The following is a 21076-nucleotide window of genomic DNA, read 5'->3' as shown; positions in this document are numbered from 1 at the left end:
CATGAGTGACACAGATCAGCTCTCTTTGCCAGATGAAAGCACTCTGATCACTTTCCTTAAACAGACATGATGTTAAAGATCACCCCGAGAAACGATCTAAATGTCCATCAGTTAATGGATATGTTTACTGAAATGAATCGTGATTAATCCACACAATGGAATGCATGGAACCATTAAAACAAGACAGATCTCTATGTAGTGGCACGGGAATGGTTACAGAGCAATTAGCAAGCAGAAGGAAAAACCTAGAAGAATACACACTAAATTGTTAACAGTCATCGCTGGAAAACAGGTTTACAAAGGGCATTTTGCACTGACTATTTTCCAATGAACATACATAACTTTTGTAAAGATCATAAAAAATGGTGTGTGTGTGTGTGTGTGTGTGTGTGTGTGTGTGTGTGTGTGTAACAATCTCATTGGAAACAATCTCATCCCTACTTCATTTGTTCTTCTCCTCCACAGGGAGAAAGGAGAAACAGTCTAGTGAAAAGCAAATTGAAAAAAAGAAAAAGTAAATAAAGAAATAAAATAAAAATTGAAAAAAAAGAAAGCAAATCAACCTCCAGAGTACTGAGCTGCGGGCTCAGCCTCTGAAGGATGACATGGCTCTGCAGCAGAAGCCCACGTCTTCTCTTGGCCAGTGGCAGCATCCAAGAGTACCAGGCTCTAGCAATGGGGGTCCTCATACCTGCCGTGCAGGTCTGTCTCATGGCACAGGTTCAGTATCGCATGAATCAGCTCCAGGATCAGGCAACCTGGACTCCGGAAAAAGACACAGGAGTGATGGGGCCTTGTGTGATGACCCTTATCCCAAGAAAGGGAGAGAGAGTTCTCCAGGGAGCCAGAAATCCCTCAGACGTTCGCTGTCCAAGCTTTCCTTACCTATCTGTTCTCTCACACCATGGGAGTTGTAACGCCACTTGTGGTAGCTGGGAAGCATCTCCTTCAGCACAAACATGACACAGGGCACCAGCCCTTGGCTCTGGGTACTACCAAGCTGCCCCTACAAGAAGCCAAGTTGTCAGGGCTATGCCATTTGAAGAAAAGTCAGTTGGTTACTAGAAGTTGAACTTCAAAACCATAGGTCCAAAGGAAATCTGGGCAAATCTGAGCCACCAGTGAAAAAAAAAGAAACATCAGAACACTCTAGTTCCACTGAGTCCAAGTTGTGTGGGTTTCTTTAGAATGAAGGACTAAAAAGATAATGCGACACTGTCAAAAGGCACCTTCAAGAGGGAGAGGGATAAAGGCTAAGTCTAGTCAGAAGGGAGGCGCCTTAAACACAAAGGCTACAGGACTGCCGATGAGGGAGAAAGCGTTTCATTGTCGTCGTCACCAGGCACCCCTGACCTCTACCCCATCACTGGAACCAGAAAGGAGGTCTGTTCCTCAAAGTTCTTCATCCTACTATTACTTGTTAACATCAGCTTCCTTATTTTCAAAGTGGGAGTTCTTTGTTTATACATAAGTATCTGTATCTAAATCACTATCTCTATAAAGGACTCTTCTATCTTTTTAAGCATTCATTGATTGATTCCTGCAGGCAGGAAATGTACCACGTGCTTTTCACATGTGGCCTCCATGGGGTAGAGACCACTGATTGTTCCTATTTTACAGAGGTTCTGTACTTGCCCAAGGACATGTAGCTAGTAAGTGGTCAACCTGAGATATAAACCTGATTCTGTCTGATTCTAAAGTCCATGCTACACCAGTATGTTTCAAACTGAGTTGTGATCCATTACTGAACTGTGAGATCAGCTGATTAGAAAATGTTGCAGTAGGCCTTCTATAGTCATAGTGTCGAACTGTGAAACTTTGCTTCAGGAATATACATACACACTGGACACACCGGAATGTGATACAAAAGGTATGTATTACCTTGGGCTACAGTCAAGTTGCTTGACAGTCAGTGTATTATACCACACCGCTTCTAAGTGTTAAATAAATTAACACAGATAAAGCATCTACTATAGAACCTGGCACACAGTAAATATTCAGTACACACAAACTGCTATCACCATAACTTCAGGACAACTGTCCTGTCGGCAGACAAGATGACAGCAGTAGCAGCGGGCAGGGAAAGCATGTCAGATGATTCTACCTGAGCAGGTTTTACCTTGACAAGAGTGGTGATCAAGCGCAGAAAGGCAACAGTGACCCCATACTCGCCCTGGGGCTGTTCACTATTCATCAGGAGGTTTCCGTACCCTCCAGCATTCATCCCCTCCGCACTGGGAAAGACAGGGGAAAATGATGCGGGGATCGCAAAGTTTCAAGAAACTGTGATCACAGAACATTCTTGTTATTGTCTAGATCACTTGGGCACAAAATAGGAAAACTCTGCAAAGGAATTAATCAAATTTAGGCAATTTTATACCCAGGGTAAACACTAAGAACTTTTGTTGATATATAACCTCAAGAGGTTTAAAGTGAACAGTCAAATAAACACCAGGAAACTGTCACTGTCTTATACACAAGAGCAGAAGAGAACACAGGTGTAAGATGGCGCGCTGTGCGTTAACTGGTCAACCAGGAGAGCTCCAGTAGCCATGAAACAAGGAAAAGTAAGTGACCCTGACTTAAGAAAGGGAAGCCCAGGCTCTGCATCCACATGTCTGGATGCTCGAGGCTGGAAAGTTAATTTCCGAGTACCTAAGGTGGTTGCGGCTAGATGAGAAATCTCTGTCTGTCTGTCTGTCTCTCTCTCTGGCTTTAAACACTGTGAAGCATCAGCATTGGCCTAGAAGAGAACAGCCTCTGTGCCCCAAGTCCCACTGTCTCCTCTGCCTTGTCCTTACTCATCCCTCCTATTTCCGGTTAGAGGGCTTAACAGCCAAGGAGCAGAGAGAGTAAAGGAGCACAGAGAAGCTTCTGTAATGAAGCTAGCCTCGACCTGAAATGTCTGATACTCCCAGGGAATGTAGACCCAGCTCACCTAATCATCTGACTCATGTTGGAGACCTGGTGGGCCACAAACGGTAAAAATCCTGTGTGACGAAGATCAGTCCAGACCTGAGTAGGAAAAGAAAGAGTCAAATGTCCCTGTGTCCTCAGGTATATACCAAGTGCAACATTTTCTGGCTGTTCAGAAGACATGGTGGCTCACCTTTGCTGGGTTCCGGGCAGCCAGAACAGTCAAGCAATTGACACAAGAAGCAATGACATCCACAGGGGGGGAGATCACTGTCGTTAACCTGGTTGGAGAGCAGTGCACTGTACTCGGTAAAATGAATAATACAACTTGTTCCATTACAAATATTTTCCAGTTCTTTCTTCGCAAGTTCCTCCTCTCAGCAGGGATGTTAAAACAGGAAAGCCCTCAGCTGGGGCCAGATATCACACCCGGGCTCCCCACAGAGGAACGTGTGTGGACTTGAACCTCGTGGGTGTGACCAGACACTTACCGCTGCAGCAGCATGTAGATGCGGGACGTGATGGGCAGGAGACAGTCTGCTATCGACAGATCTGTACTGATGACCTTGTGGACCAGATCAATGATGGGTTTGACCCGCTGGCAGTGCTGAATCACATCTGAGGGGCAAAAGAGCCTGTGACCTCATGGAACACAATTCTTTTAAGATCACTGAGTAGTCCCTGAGACCCAGAGAAACAAATTACACTAATTGTAATCTGGATGGTTCTGAATTTTATTTTGAAATTCTCTGTCTATCCCCCCAAATCCTCTAAGCATGTCCATTTTTCTTCCCATAGTGATGTCTCCCAAAGCTGACCTCACCTGCAGTGGAAACAACATGAAGGAGCATTTCAATCTCGCAGGTAAAGAGGGTCCAGCTGCTATAGGAGTACTCCCAGCGCACCAGGTAAGCCCTGTCGTCCGGCATGACCTGGCCCACAGTGCCTTGAGGTATGCGAAGGTTTGTTTGACCCCCTAAGGAAGGGGGGAAGAGAAATTAGTCTAACATCTGAGGACACAACAGGAAGAGGTGACTCCTATACCAGACACCAATATTTAATCACACAGAGATACACAGGCTCTCTTCCTAGTATCCAACACTGCAGCAGCCTTTTCTATTAAAAAGCAAAAAAAAGAAAGGGAAGGAGGGAGGGAGGAAGAAAGGAAGGAAGAAAGAAAGAACACCTTCTCTCTTGTCATTTGGTAAAGTAAGTCTTTCCATGTGTCTGAAAATCAGCTGAGTGCAGCGAGGTTTCCCATTCGGACGATGACTACAGGAAGAGCGCCCTATGGGGCTGTATGTGCCTAGATCACTGGGTAAGTCGGTGCTGATACCAGGGCTAGAAGAGTAAGGCTGTTCCTTCTACATTTTGCTCCTTGAGCCCCCAGAATAAACATGAGGTGACAAATACTAACTGGTCACTCTTACACACTGCCGGTAGAAAATAAATTGCTATAACTTTCTTCTACAATTTGGCACTATCTATTCAAAACTTCTTTTTATTTTAAAAAGTTGTAAAATATACAGAATATAAAATTTACCATTTTAACCATTTTGAAGTATACAGTCCAGTGGAATTAAGTATATTCACATTGTTGTGCAACCATCCATCATCACCATCCATCTAAAGAACTTTTTTCATCTTGCAAAACTGAAACTCTGTCCATTAACCAATGACTCCCTAGTCTCCCATTTCCTCAGCCCCCATCAACCACCAATCTACTTTCTGTCTCTGAATTTGACTACTCTGAGTACCTCATCTGAGTGGAATCACACAGTATCTATCCCTTTGTGACTGTCTTATTCACTTAGCATGTCTTCTAATTCTCCCATGTTATATCATGTGTCAGAATTCCCTTTCTTTTTAAGACTGAATAATTCCACTGTGGGTGTGTGTGTGTGTGTGTGTGTGTGTGTGTGTGTGTGTGTACACATTTTGTTAATCTATTTCATGTATCGGTGGAATGGACATGTATTTAAAATTTTTATTGTGTAGACACTTTTACCCAACAATCCCACTTTGGGGATTCTATGTACTGAAAGCACCAGTACATAAGGATACCAAATGTAGCACTGTTTATAGTGGCAAAAACCTGAGATGGCCTAAATATCCTTTAGAAGGGGAAAGATGAAAAATTATGGAACATCAGAATAATTATGTAGTTACTAAAAAGAATGAGTCAGATCGATATGTAATCATAGCAGCTCGTAGAATGAATTTGTGAGAGTATACAGAATTGTATAAAAAGACACATCAAACTCAACATTGATTATCTGATGGAGACAGGTCTGAAGAGAGAGTAACTTTTTAAAATGCATCTCTGCGTTGTTTCCCTTGTTACAGTGAACATGCATTATTTTTTAAATAAAGAAATCTAATGATGTAAAAAAGTAAGAAACTGACTAATAATTTATCAACAAATCAACAAGCACAGTGGAGAGGAAAAGGAATGGTTTTAAAGGCACCTTGCATGAAATAATTAAAACAGCAGTGAGGTCTAAACGACGAGACCCAACAGGCCGGTGGGACAGAAACTACTGAAACGGGCTCCTTATCTTACCAAGGGGGTAAAGGAGTTTGGGTGTTTGCCTCCGCCAGAGAGTTCCATCTTCATGGGAGATCACGTCATGGGGCTTGTGCTTATAAAGTTCATTGTAGAAAGACATCTTATCCAAGAAACTATACACCTGCCAACATGCAGAAAAAAACCCAGCCACACATTAACCTAAGGGACATGAAAAGGGTCCCACATCTGCCTTTCTGCTTTTAGCCAGACTGTGTACCGTATGTAAAGACTCTCAAACCTCTGACAAACCCACCACTGTGCCTCTTCTTGGAATTGCCTCTGCACCCCTTGCCAAGATCTTCACCATTCTTTAACACCCACTCAAGACCCCCCCAATCCAGAGACAGTTGCCTCTCCTGAACACTATGGTCTTTACTACTCAAATGACATATACTATATACCACCTAGCTTTATTAGTTACTTATTTCTTATGTCTATTCATCTCTGCCAATTAGAAATTAAGGAACTTTATATTTTGTCTTATTTGCACAATATCTACAATAGGTACTTAATAAAAAACATTTTCATTTAATTTTATAGAATTGAGTCACTATCTTTGGCATTTTTCATTCAATTTCAGACTAATTCTTGTCATAGCAGTGGGATATCAATGTGAAAAGCAAAAAGGTTTCCTGAAAAACATCTCCCACTCTCTTCAGGCATCTAACTGAACAACCTACCTTTTTGGCAGTAGACTTCCCTGATACGAGGGCTCGCAGCAACTGCAGGAGTGGGGAGAGGAGATGGGGGAACATTCCACATACACTGTCCAGAATGATTCCAAGACCAGAGGTTGGCTCCTATGGTGGAAGGGGAGAAGTCACTGACCGTCATATTATCTACAAATTAACAATCTCTGAATTGCCAAACAATCATAAGAAAATCCATAATTAATCCTTTCATTTAGGCAGCCTCCCTAATGATTTAAGACTTCCATATTTCCACTGGAAAAAGCTATCAACAACTGATTGGATCAGGACCGGAAAAAAGATTGCTACTACTGCCTGCAGTGACCTCTTCCCAGCCATCCTCTCTTTAGGAAGACATTGTTCACTTTTGCATGACATGTTTCCACTAAAGTGAAAAGAACCCAACATGTCAGCATTAGCTACCCTACACAAGATGCTGAATCTAAACGTGATTTCATACCAGCTTCTCCCAGGAACACTGTGATTCTGTAAGACACAACAGCATCTCAGGAAAAAGGACAAGATAGACAGGCAGATCTGTCAGGACAAACTACAAGTACAGACTTTTTCATCAGCTGGACCTACAGGCCTGAGGCTACTGGGAATGTTAAGACTAAGTACTGGTGAGAAACTGTTCTCTGCCAAATCCTTACTCTAACCAGTCACAGTATACTCTGACAACTCATAAGACACGGTTACAAACCCCCAATAGCACCTTCAAGAGTTACAGCAATACTGGTGCCTGAGACTTCCAGTGTGCAAAGAGACTTGGTGGGTAGAACAGATAACACACCAGTTAATAATGTGGGCTACAGACTCAGGTCAGACAGAACTGGATCCCGATCCTGGCTGTCCGTCTAGTGAGGTGACCTTGGGCAAGTCACTTCACATTTCTGAGCATCACCTGTCCTCATAAGCAAAATGGTGATGCTAATACTATCTACATAGATTTTTGTAAAGATTAAACGAGAAATAAACAGGAATGCTTAGTATAAGACCTATCACAAAGTAAGTGCTTGATCAATTTTTTTGCTACAGAGAATACCATAGCATGACTCCCTCTGAAATACTTACTGTTCCCCAGAATAGTTCTGGAAGAGAAGGATCTGCCAAGACTTCACATGCTGTATCAATTACATCCTGTTGGGAGAAGAATATTTATTAGCACCTGCAGATGTTTAGGACAGATGCACTACAGAGTGAAAAAATGAGGTTGCAAAACAGTATACATATTGTGATTCCATTTCTAGAGTATTATTATTTTTCATGTATGTATATATGCAGAAAATGTTTGGAAGGCAACACATCAAAATGTTAATAGAGGTTATCCTATGTGAGGGGATTACACCTTTTTACCAGCACTTTCTGATTCTTGTACCATAAATATGTATCATTTCAAATATATGGTGATGGAAGGAGAACTGACTCTGGGTGGTGAATACACAATGGGATTTATAGATGATGTATTACAGAATTGTACACCTGAAATCTATGTAACTTTATTAACAATTGTCACCCCAATAAACTTTAATTAAAAAAAAAAAGTATCATTTGCATAATACAATATATGAAACTAACAGCAATAGGCAAATGACACCTGAGGCATCTGGGTGTGTGTTTTATCAGCTCCAAAGCGGTACCTTAGGGCTATGATTGCAAAGCTGGGTAGCGTACAGGCTCACGAAACCAGACACTGACCTGCTGATTGCCCAGTGTGTGCAGCTCCAGCGAGGTCAGAACAAAAGAAAGGAGTCCATAGACACACATGCATGCGGTGCTGGTGGTGCACTGGAATGGCGAAGGAGTTGGTGAGTAATTCTGAGCAACCCAGATTCAGCATAACCCTATCACATTAATACAGGCCCTGAGAACAAACGGGAAGGGAGTCCGAGTCTTCACCCTTTTCCTAATTTTGTCCCAAGATCAGAAAGACAAAGGGAGAAAAGAAAAAGCAGGAACCACAAATATTGCAAGACAGTCAAGAATAAAATCAAGGGGCGGCCAGATGGCTCAGTTGGTTAGAGCGCAAGCTCTGAGCAACAGGGCTGCTGATTCGATTCCCACATGGGCCAGTGAGCTGCGCCCTCTGCAACTAGAGTGAAGACAACGACCTGCCGCTGAGCTCCCAGGCGGCCGGATGGCTCAGCTGGTTGGAGTACGCGTGCTCTCAGCAACAAGGTTGGCAGTTCGACTCCCGCATGGGATGGTGGGCTGCGCCCCCTGCAACTAAGATTGAACACGGCACCTTGAGCTGAGGTGCCACTGAGCTGCCGATGAGCAGCCGGATGGCTCAGTTGGTTAGAGCTCGTGCTCGCAACAAGGATGCCGGTTTGACTCCCATATGGGATAGTGGGCTGCGCCCCCTGCAACTAGATTGAAAAAAGCAACTCGACTTGGAGCTGAGCTGTGCCCTCTGTAACTAAGATGGAAAGGACAACAACTTGACTTGGAGCTGATGTGTCCTGGGAAAAAACACACTGTTCCTCAATAAAGTCCTGTTTCCCTTCCCCAATAAAATCTTAAAAAAAAAAAAAAAGAATAAAATCAAAAGGGAACTATTTTCAAAATGACTGAAATTTTCATGGGGAAGAAAACCACCTCCAGCCTATAGAAAGGATAGTCTCTATGTGCTGACATGAATGATGCAGCTGCCTGAAGTGTCACCAAGATTAATCAACCAGTGCCAGCAAATGGGGACAGTTGGCTGAGGTTTCCTTTTAGCATGGCAAAACAAGCTGACTAAACTGTGCCATTCAAATTAAGCCCCAACACAACACTCAAGAGATTTGCTAATACATCCTGTTACAGCTGAATGAGCTCCCAAAGCAGGAGTATCTTCTAGGAGATATACTACACTGCGTAGTATACGCGTATACTACACTGACCGAGTCAGACACAGTGGGTTCCAACCGTACCCACCACCAAGTGGCCATTATTGCTCCTGTGGGCAAACTTCACCTGCTTGAGTCTCAATTTCCTGATGTATAAAACAGGATGATGATCCCAGGGCAAAGAAGTGTTGTAAGGATGAACTATGCGACTGTACAGAAAACGCCGAGCAGTGTCTGGTCATAACGGGGGCTCTGTAAAGGTCAGTTACCACCTCACCATCATTACCCATGTCACTATCACAATTATTATTACTATTACCCCGAGTCATTAATGAGCTTCTGCCCTGCTCTTTGCCCATTCTCACGCTCTAACACCAATAGCCTGAGCCTCACATCATTTCCCCCACTGGCCAGTGAGCGGAGCAGTCGGGTCAAGTACTGAAATACGTTCAGCTGGATGGCCGTGCCACCTATCTTCCGGACAACACTGCTCGTCTCTTCTGGATTCAGGGTGTGACGGAGGAGAGCCCAGGCTAAAAGCACTGGAGCATGATGTGGAATGTCCCCAAAGGTCAACATCAAACGGTCCATATCCTAATGAGAAAAGAAAACAACAGCTGTGTCACTAAACAGAAAGGATCAAGAGCCCTCCACAGATTCTTCATCATGCTTCATGAGTCTTCCATTTATCCACAGGGCGCCTCTCTCCCATTCTGGCATTTTACTCTTCCCAAGCCCCAGCCGCCTCACTAATAAACCCCTCAGGTTCTCTTCCCTTTACCCACAATTTTTTTCTTCTGATCCTAAGCAGTCTTAATCTAATATTATAAAATATATGTTCAAATGGAGACTCTTCAAAAAATTTCCCAATCCTTCTTAAACTTTCTCCGCTCTCTCCCCATTTTTTATCTTTCTAATCATCCCATATCAAAGTTCTTCCCTATTCTTCTTCTTTCACAGGCTTCATAAATGCAGACAACCCCCAAGGTTCTGTCCTTGGGCCTCTTTTGTCCTTATACCATGTCCCTGAGTGACTCTGTTCATTCTTACAAATTCAACTATCAGATAACAAATCTGAGATTTCTTCCAGACCCAATTAACTTCTTAACAACGTAGAACCTCAAATTCCACAAGAGAAAGTTTATGCAGCAGTATAGTTGAGTGGTTAAAAACATACTATAACTATAAAAGGTCTGCAAAAAGAAAAGAGGCTGCTCCAAGTTCACCTGACAAATAAGCCCGTCCTGGGCAAACTGGTGCAGTTCTCTTCTGTCATCCAAAGCACACTTGTGCAAGGATTCAATATCCATGCCTTCCACCAAGATAAGGGCACTGAAGTAGCTGAAAAGAAAACGGCATCATGGTGTCATATATTCTACTCTGAACCTCACTGAAGAATAAGGTAACACGTAAGACACTTCAATATCAAAAAAATTATTAATGAGTTCTTTTACATTCTTTTTTCCATACTAAGTCTTCTAAATCCAGTATATATTTTACACTTCCAGCACATCTCAATTCGACCAGCTACATTTTAAGTGCTCGACAGTCATGTGTCTTGTGCCTACCAAAGCGCAGATCTGAAGGTTTCTAAAGCCACCAATTACACCTGCCCCGATAAACTGTCTCACTGCTCAAGTGCACATCTTTGTCCACAGAGGGAACAGGTCTCAAAATGTAAATATATCCACTGCCATAAAATTCAAAGTCCACAGATTAATCTTAAAAGAGGGCAGGAAACACATCTGCCTTGTTTAGCCTGCCTGGTCTTAGCATTTGCAAAGGGCCTGGCCTTCAACAGGTGCTCAACAAGTATTTTGTTGAATGAATGGATGAATCTCTTAGATGAAGACAGGAAGTAAAAGAATAGAATGCAATACTTCCTTGGAGAGAACATGTCCCTCTCAATCCCCGTCTTTACTCCCTGTATGACCTGGAACATGGCAGCACACCCATCTATTTCTCCACCTCCCTCTCCCCTTACCCATTCACAGGACACTACCCATCAGTGCTCTAAACCCTGTACAAGTTCTATGGCCTTAGTCCATTCACTTACCCACCAATGCTCTAAACCCTGTACGAGTTCTACCGTGTTTCCCCGAAAATAAGACCTAGCTGGACAATCAGCTCTAACGCACCTTTGGAGTAAAAATTAACATAAGACCCGGTATTATACTATATTCTATCATATCATATTATATTAGACCCGGTCTTATAGTATACTAAAATAAGACCAAGTATTATATTACATTATGTTATATTACATATTATATTTTATATTATATTATACCATACTAAATTATACTATACTATATTATATAAGTCCCGGTCTTGTATTATAGTAAAAAATGACTGGGTCTTATATTAATTTTTGCTCCAAAAGATGCATTAGAGCTGATTGTCTGGCTAGGTCTTATTTTCGGGGAAACACAGTATGACCTTGGTCCATTCACTAACCATCAATGCTCTAAACCCTATACGAGTTCTGTGTCCTTGGTCCATTTACTTACCCAATCCGACCCATAAAGGGATCCACGGTCTCATCCACCAGATGCCTGTTGGTCTGCCTGTTACCAAATCCTTGCTCTTTAAACATCTTGGTTAATACCAAGAGGTCACTAGGTGCCATCTCAAAGTACGCATAATAAAGGAAAATAATTTCTAGCAGCATGGACTGTTCCCGAAGGCACTGAACAAACCAGCGAGACACCTGGCGCTCAGTCTGTACAACCAATGAAGAAAAAATGGGAGAGAAATAATGTCAGACTTATTTAAATTGTTTTCCCCCTTCTTCTGCCTCCCCCTCCCACCTCCCTCAACTCCGGTTCAAGCCGTTGTTTCTCAGTCTAGTGTTGGACACAGCTCCGTGGCCCACGCTGGTATTGTGAGCCTTGCCCCGCCCCCCACTCTGTTGAGGCAGTCGCCCACTCATAGCAGGTCATGGCAGCACACGGTAGCCCACACTGGCTGCCGGCCACTCACGCTGACCACGGGCCGCTCATGGCAGCACCCCGTAGCCCACGGCAGCATAGCAGCTCATGCCGACCTCCGGCTGCTCACAGCAGCCAAGCTCCAGGGAGAGCCACTGTTCACAATCTTAGCTGTAGAGGGTGCAGCTCACTGGCCCATGTGGAAATCCAACCAGCGGGCGTTAGGCGCACGGTGCTCCAACCACCTGAGCCACCAGGCCAGCCCTTATTTAAATTTTTAAAGTTACTTTTATTAGGTAATATATGTATAGTAGTCTCCCATATACACAGGGGACACATACCAAGACACCCAGTAGATGCCTGAAACTGCAGATGGTACTGAACCCCATATACACCATGTTTTTTTCTATGCATACACACCTATGATAAAGTTTAATTTATAAATTTGGCACAGTACGAATATTAACAATAACTAACAATAAAATACAACAATCATAAAAATATATGACAATAAAAGTTATGTGAATGTGGAATTATGTAAAATAAGAGTTACTTGAAACAAGTACTGTGACACCATGATGGTCATCTGAAGACTGAGGCTACTATGTGACAGACAGGCAGGTCTTATACATAGTGTGGATGTGTTGGACAAAGGGATGGTTCAGTTTCCGGATGGATGGAGTAGAACAGCTTGAGATTTCACGTCACACTACTCAGAACGGTGCGCCATTTAAAATATGAATTGTTTATTTCAGGAATTTTCCATTTAATATTTCTGGACTGTGGTTGAACATGGGTAGCTGAAACTGAAGAAGGAAGAACTGCAGATATGGGGAGACTACTATGTAAGGATAGGGTAAAAAAATGTCTCCCTCCCTACAATTCCTATTGCCCATCGAAAACTCTCCCCACAACCACTGTTAGAGGCTTCTGTCTCTCAATCTGGTAATATGCCATATACATTCATGCAATTTATAGTCTGTTTATCCATCCATCAATCCCTAAACTAAATAATATATTACACAAACTCTTCTGCACTTTATTTTCACTTAACAATGTATCTTAAAGATTATTTCCTCTAATAGTATTTTAACAATTTCCTTATTTTTCATTCCTTTTTAGAGCTGCATAGTAATCTATCTGCCAGGCCTCTCATTATTTCTAATGTTGCCTAGTACTCTAATGCATGGAAATGCCGTAATTCATTTTAACCAGCCCATTGGGATGGGGATTTAGGTTATTACCAATCTTTTGCTATTAAAATCAGTATTACACAACTGACAGAACAACTAGACAAAAAAAATCAATGAAGACATAGAAGATTTAAACAATCTTGACCTGACTGATATTTATAGACCACCACACCCAACTGCTGCCAAATACACATTCTTTTCATGTGTACACGGTACATTCACCAAAACAGATCACATATGATAGGCCATAAACTACGGGACACTAAGTTTTAAAAAACTAAAATGATACAGAATATGTTCTTTGATCATAATGGAATCAAACTAAAAATCAATAACAATAAGAGATCTAAGAAAACATCCAATGTTTGGAAATTAAACAACATACTTCTAAATAATACAAGGGTCAAAAACAATCACAACAGACATTAGAAACTACTTTGAACTGAATGATAATGAAAATACAGCAAATCAAAGTTTGTTGGATAAAGCTAAAAGCAATGCTTAAAGCAATATTTATCAAAAAAGATCTAAAATCTGTTAAGTTTCTACCGTAAAAAATTAAAAAAAAACTATACCCAAAGTATATACATAGAAATATTAAAGAGAAGAAGTCAATGAAATATAAAATGGACAAACAATAGAGAAAAATTACGACAAAAACTACCATTATCAGACATGAGTCAGGAGACATCACTACAGATCCTACAGAGAGTAAAAGAATAGTAAGGAAAATGTTAACAGCTTTCTACAAGTAAATTTGACTACTTAGATGAAATGGACAAATTCCTTGAAAGACAAATTACCAAAACTGACCCAAGAAGAAACAGGAAACTTGAATAGCTCTATATCAACTACAGAAAACAGAATTCGGAATTTAAAACTTTCCCATAAAGAAAACTAGGCTAAGGTGACTTCACTGATAAATTCTATCACACATTGAAGAAGAAATAGTACCAATATATACAAATTCTTTCAGAAAATAGAGGAAGAATATTTTCCAATTTATTTTATCAGGCCAATGTTATCCTAATACCAAAACCAGACAAAGACATCACAAGGAAATTACAGACCAATATCCCTCATGAACATAGGCACAAAATTCCTTAACAAAATTTTAACAAGTCAAATCCAACAATATATAAAAAGCAAAATATATCATGACTATGAGTTTATGCCAGGAATTCAAAATTGGTTTGACATCTCAAAACTCAATATAATTCACTATATAAATAGAGTAAAACCATAAGATTATCTCGACAGACGCAAAAGAAAATGGACAGAATTTAACACTCATTCCTAATAAAAACTAAAAATCCTAGGCAAACTAAATATAGAAGTGTATTTCCTCATTTGACAATGGACAACTATAAAAATAATTTACAACTGACAATATACTCAATGGTAAAAGACTGAATGCCTTCTACCTAAGATCAGAAATAAGGATGTTGGCTCTCTCACCACTTCTATTCAATTCTCTACTGGAGGTCCTAATCAGATAGTAAGACAAGTAAAAGAAGTAAAACACATAAAGATTTGAAAAGAAGTTAAACTGTCCTTATTTACAGATGACATGATCATATACCTTATAAAATCCTATTAGAAAACACCCACTGGAATAAGTCAATTTATCAAGGTCACAAGATACAAGACTAAGGTACAAAAATCAATTGTATTTCTAAATACTAACAACGAACAACTGGAAAAAGATTTTTTCATTTTGTTTTAAGGAGGGTGCAGCTCACAGTGGCCCATGCAGGGATCGAACTGGCAATCTTGGTGTTACTAGCACGACATTCTAAGCAACTGAGCTAACCAGCCACTCTGAAATGATTCAAAAAAAATTTTTTTTTCAATTAACATCAAAAAAGTAAAATAAATATTTAAGAATAAGTTTAACAAAAGACACATAATACTTGAATACTGAAAAAACCAAAACCTTATTTAGGGAAATTAAAGAAGACATACATAAATGGAGGGTTATACTAGGTTCATGGACTGGAAGACTTAATAACATTATTAAAATGGCAATTTTCCCCAAATTGACCTACAGCTATAATAAAATTCTAACCAAAGCAAGCTTTTTTGGGAGAAGAGACAAGCTGATTCTTTGGAAAAACAAAGGATCTAGAATAGCCAAAATTTTGTGAAAAAAGAACAAAGTCAAAAGATTTACAGTACCTGATTTCGAAACTTACTATACAGCTATATCAAAACAGTGTGATATTGGAGTGAAGACAGATACAGAGTTCAATGGGCCAGCGACAGAACCACACTTTCATGATCAATTGATTTTTTTTTTTACAAAGGGGCCAAGACAACTCAATGGGAAAGGACAGTCTTTTCAATAAATGGTATGGGAGGAAAATATTTGCATGAGAAAAAAATGAATCTTGTTCCTCACCTCACACCATGCACAATAATTAACTATAAACCTAAATAGAAGAGCTAAAACTGTAAAACTTCTAGAAGAAAACAAAATGTTTGTGACATTAGATTAGGCAAAAACTTCTTAAACAAGGCCTGAAAGGCAAGAATCATAAAAGAAAAATACTGATGAGACTTTGTCAAAATTAAAAATGTTTGCTCTTAGACACAGTTAGGTGAGGGGAAAAAAAAACTATAAAGTGGGAGAAAATATTTATAAAATATCTGCCTGTCAAATGGCTTGTCTCCAGATCACATAGAGAACTCTAAACATTCAGTGATAAGACAAACATCCCAATAAAAACAAATGGACCAAAGCTTTAAAAGATTTGAATAAACACTTCACCAAAGAAAATATAAACACATGAAAACATGCTCAACATCACCAGTCATCAGAGACACACAAATTAAAACCACAACGAGATACCAGTACACACTGAATAGCATGTCTAAAATTAAAAATCGTGACCCTCTCAAGTGTTGGTGAGGACATGAAGCAAAAAGAATTCTCTTCTGACAGAAAGGGGAAAAGGTATAGCCACTATGAAAAAACAGTTTGTCAGTGCCTTATAAAGATAGCAATATACACTTACAATATGACCCAACAATCTTAACTCCCAAGTATTTATTTATCCAACAGAAATGAAAATCGATGTCCATACAAAGACCTGGATGTTCATGTTCACAGCTCATTCTTCATAACAGCCCCAAAACAGAAACAACCCAATGAACTAATGAATGGATACACACTATGTGGTCTATCCACACAATGGAATACTATTCAACCACAAATAGGAATGAAGTACTGTTACATGATATAACATGGATGAATCTCAAAAACATTACGCTAAGTGAGAGAAGCCAAATAGAAAAGACTGCATACTGTATGGTTCTATTTATATGAAATTCTGGAATAGGCAAAATTATAGTGATACTTATAAATGGTTAAAACAATAAATTTTAAGTTATATATATTTTACCATAATAAAAATTTTTAAAAACCTATAATGACAGAAAGCAGATAACTGGTTGCTTGGGGCCAGGTCACAGACATCACAGACTGACTGCAAACTTTCTGGAGAGACAGAAATGTTCTATATATTGATTGTGTGGGTGATTACTGCACAGAACTGTATATAATTGCCAAAATTGACACTGTCCACTTAAAATGGGTGCATTTTATTGGATGGTAATTATGCCTGAATAAATAAACATAAACCTGGGGGTGTGGGCAATGCTCCAGATCTGTCATTTATACAAGTCATTCCACGTAAGTGTAAATGTGTTTATAGGATAAACTCTTAAAGCGGAACTGCCAGGTCACAAGAAATACGTGCTTTTCAGTTTTTAGATATCACATTTTCCATTTAAAAAAATATACCAATTTGTACAACACAATATGAGTGAGTACCCTTATCCCATCCTTTGGACAAGAGCGTTGTCTGTAATATGAATATGTTCACTCCTTTTCCTTGTTTTTCTATTGTTTTTTTTTTTTTTTTTACACAGGACTTTATTGGGGAACAGTGTGTATTTCCACGCCTTTTTTCCAAGTCAAATTGTTGTCCTTTCAGTCTTAGTTGTGGAGGGCGCAGCTCAGCTCCAGGTCGTTGCCGTTGCTAGTTGCAGGGGTGGGGCGCAGCCCACCATGCCTTGCGGGAGTCTAACCGGCAACCTTGTGGTTGAGAGGACGCGCTCCAACCAACTGAGCTATCCGGGAGCTCAGCGGCAGCTCAGCTCAAGGTGCCGTGTTCAATCTTAGTTGCAGGGGGCACTGCCCACCATCCCTTGCGGGACTTGAGGAATTGAACTGGCAACCTTGTGGTTGAGAGCCCACTGGCCCATGTGGGAATCGAACCGGCAGCCTTAGGAGTTAGGAGTATGGAGCTCCAACCGCCTGAGTCACCGGGCTGGCCCCTCTATTGGGTTTTACTCACTGATTTATAGTTCTTTCTATTTTAAGACCCCTTTGTGACAAAATTTGTCTTTTGTCCTTGTTCATAGTGCTATTTTTGTTTTTTTGCTTTGCAACAGTTTTTTATTTCATGTTGCTAGATTTATAATTTTTTTTCTTTTACTGCTTCTGAATTTTACTTTAAAAATTCTTCTCCATCAGCCATTAAAAAAAGAATGAAATCTTACCAATTGCAACAACATGGATGGACCTAAAGGATACTATGCTAAGTAAAATAAGTCAGACTGAGAAAGACAAATACTGTATGATCTCACTTACATGTGGAATCTAAAGAACAGAATAAATGAACAAACAAAACAGAAACAAACTCACCGATACAGAGAACAAACTGATAGTTGTCAGAAGGGAGGATGGTTGGAGGGATGGGTGAAAAAGGTAAAAAGATTAAGAAATACAAATTGGTAGTTACAAAATAGTTATGGGGATCTAAAGCACAGCATAGAGAATATAGTCAATAATATTGCAATAACTATGTATAGTGAGTACTAGACTAATCAGGGGGATCACTGCATAAATTATATAAAAGTCTAACCACAGGCCGGGCGGTGGCTCAGGCGGTTAGAGCTCCATGCTCCTAACTCCGAAGGCTGTCAGTTCAATTCCCACATGGGCCAGTGGGCTCTCAACCACAAGGTTGCCAGTTCGATTCCTCGAGTCCCGCAAGGGATGGTGGGCAGCGCCCCCTGAAACTAAAGATTGAACATGGCACCTTAAACTGAGCTGCCGCTGAGCTTCCGGATGGCTCAGTTGGTTGGAGCGTGGGCTCTCAACCACAAGGTTGCCAGTTCGATTCCTTGAGTCCCACAAAGGATGGTGGGCTGTACCCCCTGCAACTAGCAACGGCAACTAGACCTGGAACTGAGCTGCGCCCTCCACAACTAAGACTGAAAAGACAACAACTTGGACTTAGAAAAAAAGTCCTGAAAGTATACACTGTTCTCCAATAAAGTCCTGTTCCCCTTCCCCAATAAAATCTTTTAAAAAAAAAAAGTCTAACCACTATGCTGTACACTTGAAACAAATACAAAATAATATTCAACGTCAACTGTAACTGAAAAAAATAAACAATTATATGCTATTCAAAAAAACAAAGTAAAATGCATTTAATGGAAATAAAAAAAAAATTTTAAAGCCTTCTCCAGTCAAAACAAAACTATCTCCCATGTTTTCTTCTAGTACTTTTATAATTGAATTTTTAAAACTTGAAATCATTAATCTATCTAATTGTCTTTTGGCAGAATGTAAGAGATAGAGTTAGTTTAATTTTTCTCCAGATGGCTACCCAGTCGTTCCAGCACCATTTATTGAATAAGCCAACATTTATTTCCCCACTGATCCGAAATGCTGCCTTTATCATACACTAATTCCCTATCAGTATTTTGGTCTTTAGCTATTTATATTATGGTCTCTATTAGTCTACGAGTATTTTTACATGTGCCAATACCATGCTTTAAATTACTGTAGTCTTATTATCTAATAAGACTAATTTTCTTTCATTATTTTCCTTTTTCAAAGATTTCCTGGATATTCTTACTTATTTTTCATGTGAATTTTAGAATCAGCTTGTCCAGTTCCAAAATAAAACGCAAAACAAACTATTTTTTTTGAGATTATACTAAATTTATAAGTTAACATAAGCAGTACCGACATTTTTATGGTTCTGAGTCTTTACATTCAAGAATATGGTGTGTATTTCCACTTGGTTATGATTTATTTTATACCCGCTATAGCATTTTAAAGTTCCCCTCATTTAGATTTCGGATTGTTGCAAGCTTATTCCTGAGAAATTTATGCTTTTTTTGCTATTGTAAATGGGCCCTTTTCTTCTATTAAATACTTTAAATAGCTACTGTCTGTGTTTTGGTTGAATTGTTTTAATAAACACATCATTTTCAAAACAAAAGATTATAATATGTAATATTATTAATCAATTTAAATGCAGATTGGTTTAAGATTTAGGATAAAATAATCAGACTCGTGTCATACACTAAACAGACAATCACAATAAAGAGAGATGAAATCTTGGGTTTAAGAGTTCCATTAACCCCTAAGAGAATATTTTAGTTAAGAACAGAAAGTAAATTAATTGGATAGACAATGTCAAGGGAAAAGGTCCAGAATTAAATACCATTAGTTAAAGTAATGAATGTTCAGATCCATATGACATGTATAAACTTTTCTGAAGAATGATAATCTATAAATGTTTTAAGTTAATAAATGAATAAATAATTTAACTTGGAGCTCTATGAGAAAGGGTATTCGATTCTCCTAAGAATTACAGGAGGGCCCAATAACCACATACCATGAGGTTCCCATGTGTTTCCCATGTTGGTGCTTCAGTTTTATAAAGCTCTTCAAACTGCTGTCTGTATTTTGTAACTAGCTCCTTCTCCAATTTATCAACACAGTCTGCATATTCAACCTGAAAAAAAATCCAAAACAGAATAACTTATACCTAGAGTAAAACGTAAATATTCAAACGAACATGAATATGAATAATATAAAATTATTAAAAAGGGCTGAATTTTAATAATTTTCAGCCCTTTTTAATAATTTTATATTTTATAACAGGATAAAGAGAACCAAGAGGACTAAATGGGCTTACCCTATAAGGATGTCTTTCATCTTGGAAATAAGTGAGAAGGTGTAAGACACAACGCAGAATACAGGTTCTTTCTTCATAGTAATAATCTGCAATCTGGGAAGAACCCATATATTCTAAATCAGTTACTCACCTTTGCACAGAGGATACTCAATTTTAAAAAAATTTACTGATAAAGAGGTCACTTAATGATGTGAATGAAAAAGTTCAACTTATATAAGCAATCACAGAAAGAAACAGTTAGGCCAAAAGCAAAAAAACCTCCAAGAACTAGCATGCAAGTGAAGCTATGCAAGGTTAAATAATTATTTAATAATATAAACAAGTTTTTCTAGCATGATTTCGCAGAATTTTCAAGTACACACAATGCTATGTGTACTGACAACCAAATACATGAAAGCAAATATAAAAGCACTACTGGTATATGTCCTAATTGCTTGTAAATAATGTACTTAATTCTCATTAAATATCAAATAGAAAACTACTTCAGAAGTCATGGTCAAATTCCATGAGATCCTAAGTGAGAAGGCTATTTTGGGGGGCGGGGGGAGATGATAAAGAAATACAAATTAACCCTGCTACATTTAGATCTAGAGAAAAAATATCCATGAACCAGTTCCCACCGCTAGTGGCTGAAGAATCTCCTTTGAAAAAAGGTCTCACCTGGGTCCAGTGGGAAAAAACCTCGTTTCACAAATAAGTTAATAAGCTGATTCATTAAGACCTCAATGCTTACAAGAGTCAAACACCAGCAATGCTTGGGAGAACAAGGTCAAGAAGCTGGCACCCAATTTTACATCAAAGACTGGAAATGGGCACTACTACTGACCTTCAGGATTAAGGCCTGGCTCTGCCTCTCATCTTGCAATACTGTCTGAAGGAAAAAAGAACAGTCAGGAAGCCATCTTATAAGCAAAAGTCAATTAACAAAGAAAAAGGTAAACATC

General features: G+C 39.5%; 1 protein-coding gene across 1 annotated transcript in view; it reads right to left on the bottom strand.

Moving 5' to 3' along the window:
- The window catches only part of NUP188 (nucleoporin 188), a 46817-nt gene that overhangs the window by 13703 nt on the left and 12038 nt on the right, over positions 1 to 21076 (bottom strand). Inside the window, exons 6-22 of the mRNA XM_074331140.1 lie at positions 20959 to 21003; positions 20133 to 20225; positions 19830 to 19949; positions 11516 to 11727; positions 10232 to 10346; positions 9399 to 9599; positions 7873 to 7962; positions 7249 to 7314; positions 6166 to 6285; positions 5480 to 5606; positions 3740 to 3892; positions 3408 to 3534; positions 3110 to 3197; positions 2939 to 3015; positions 2120 to 2234; positions 886 to 1006; positions 692 to 758 (exon numbers count right to left, since the gene is read on the bottom strand). Coding sequence (XP_074187241.1) covers positions 692 to 758; positions 886 to 1006; positions 2120 to 2234; positions 2939 to 3015; positions 3110 to 3197; positions 3408 to 3534; positions 3740 to 3892; positions 5480 to 5606; positions 6166 to 6285; positions 7249 to 7314; positions 7873 to 7962; positions 9399 to 9599; positions 10232 to 10346; positions 11516 to 11727; positions 19830 to 19949; positions 20133 to 20225; positions 20959 to 21003 — 1937 coding nt within the window. The remainder of the gene's footprint in view (positions 1 to 691; positions 759 to 885; positions 1007 to 2119; positions 2235 to 2938; positions 3016 to 3109; positions 3198 to 3407; positions 3535 to 3739; positions 3893 to 5479; positions 5607 to 6165; positions 6286 to 7248; positions 7315 to 7872; positions 7963 to 9398; positions 9600 to 10231; positions 10347 to 11515; positions 11728 to 19829; positions 19950 to 20132; positions 20226 to 20958; positions 21004 to 21076) is intronic.

The sequence above is a fragment of the Rhinolophus sinicus genome, linkage group LG04 (genome assembly GCF_036562045.2).
Source record: "Rhinolophus sinicus isolate RSC01 linkage group LG04, ASM3656204v1, whole genome shotgun sequence".
Lineage (NCBI taxonomy): Eukaryota > Metazoa > Chordata > Mammalia > Chiroptera > Rhinolophidae > Rhinolophus > Rhinolophus sinicus.
This window is presented reverse-complemented; position numbering and strand designations above follow the sequence as displayed.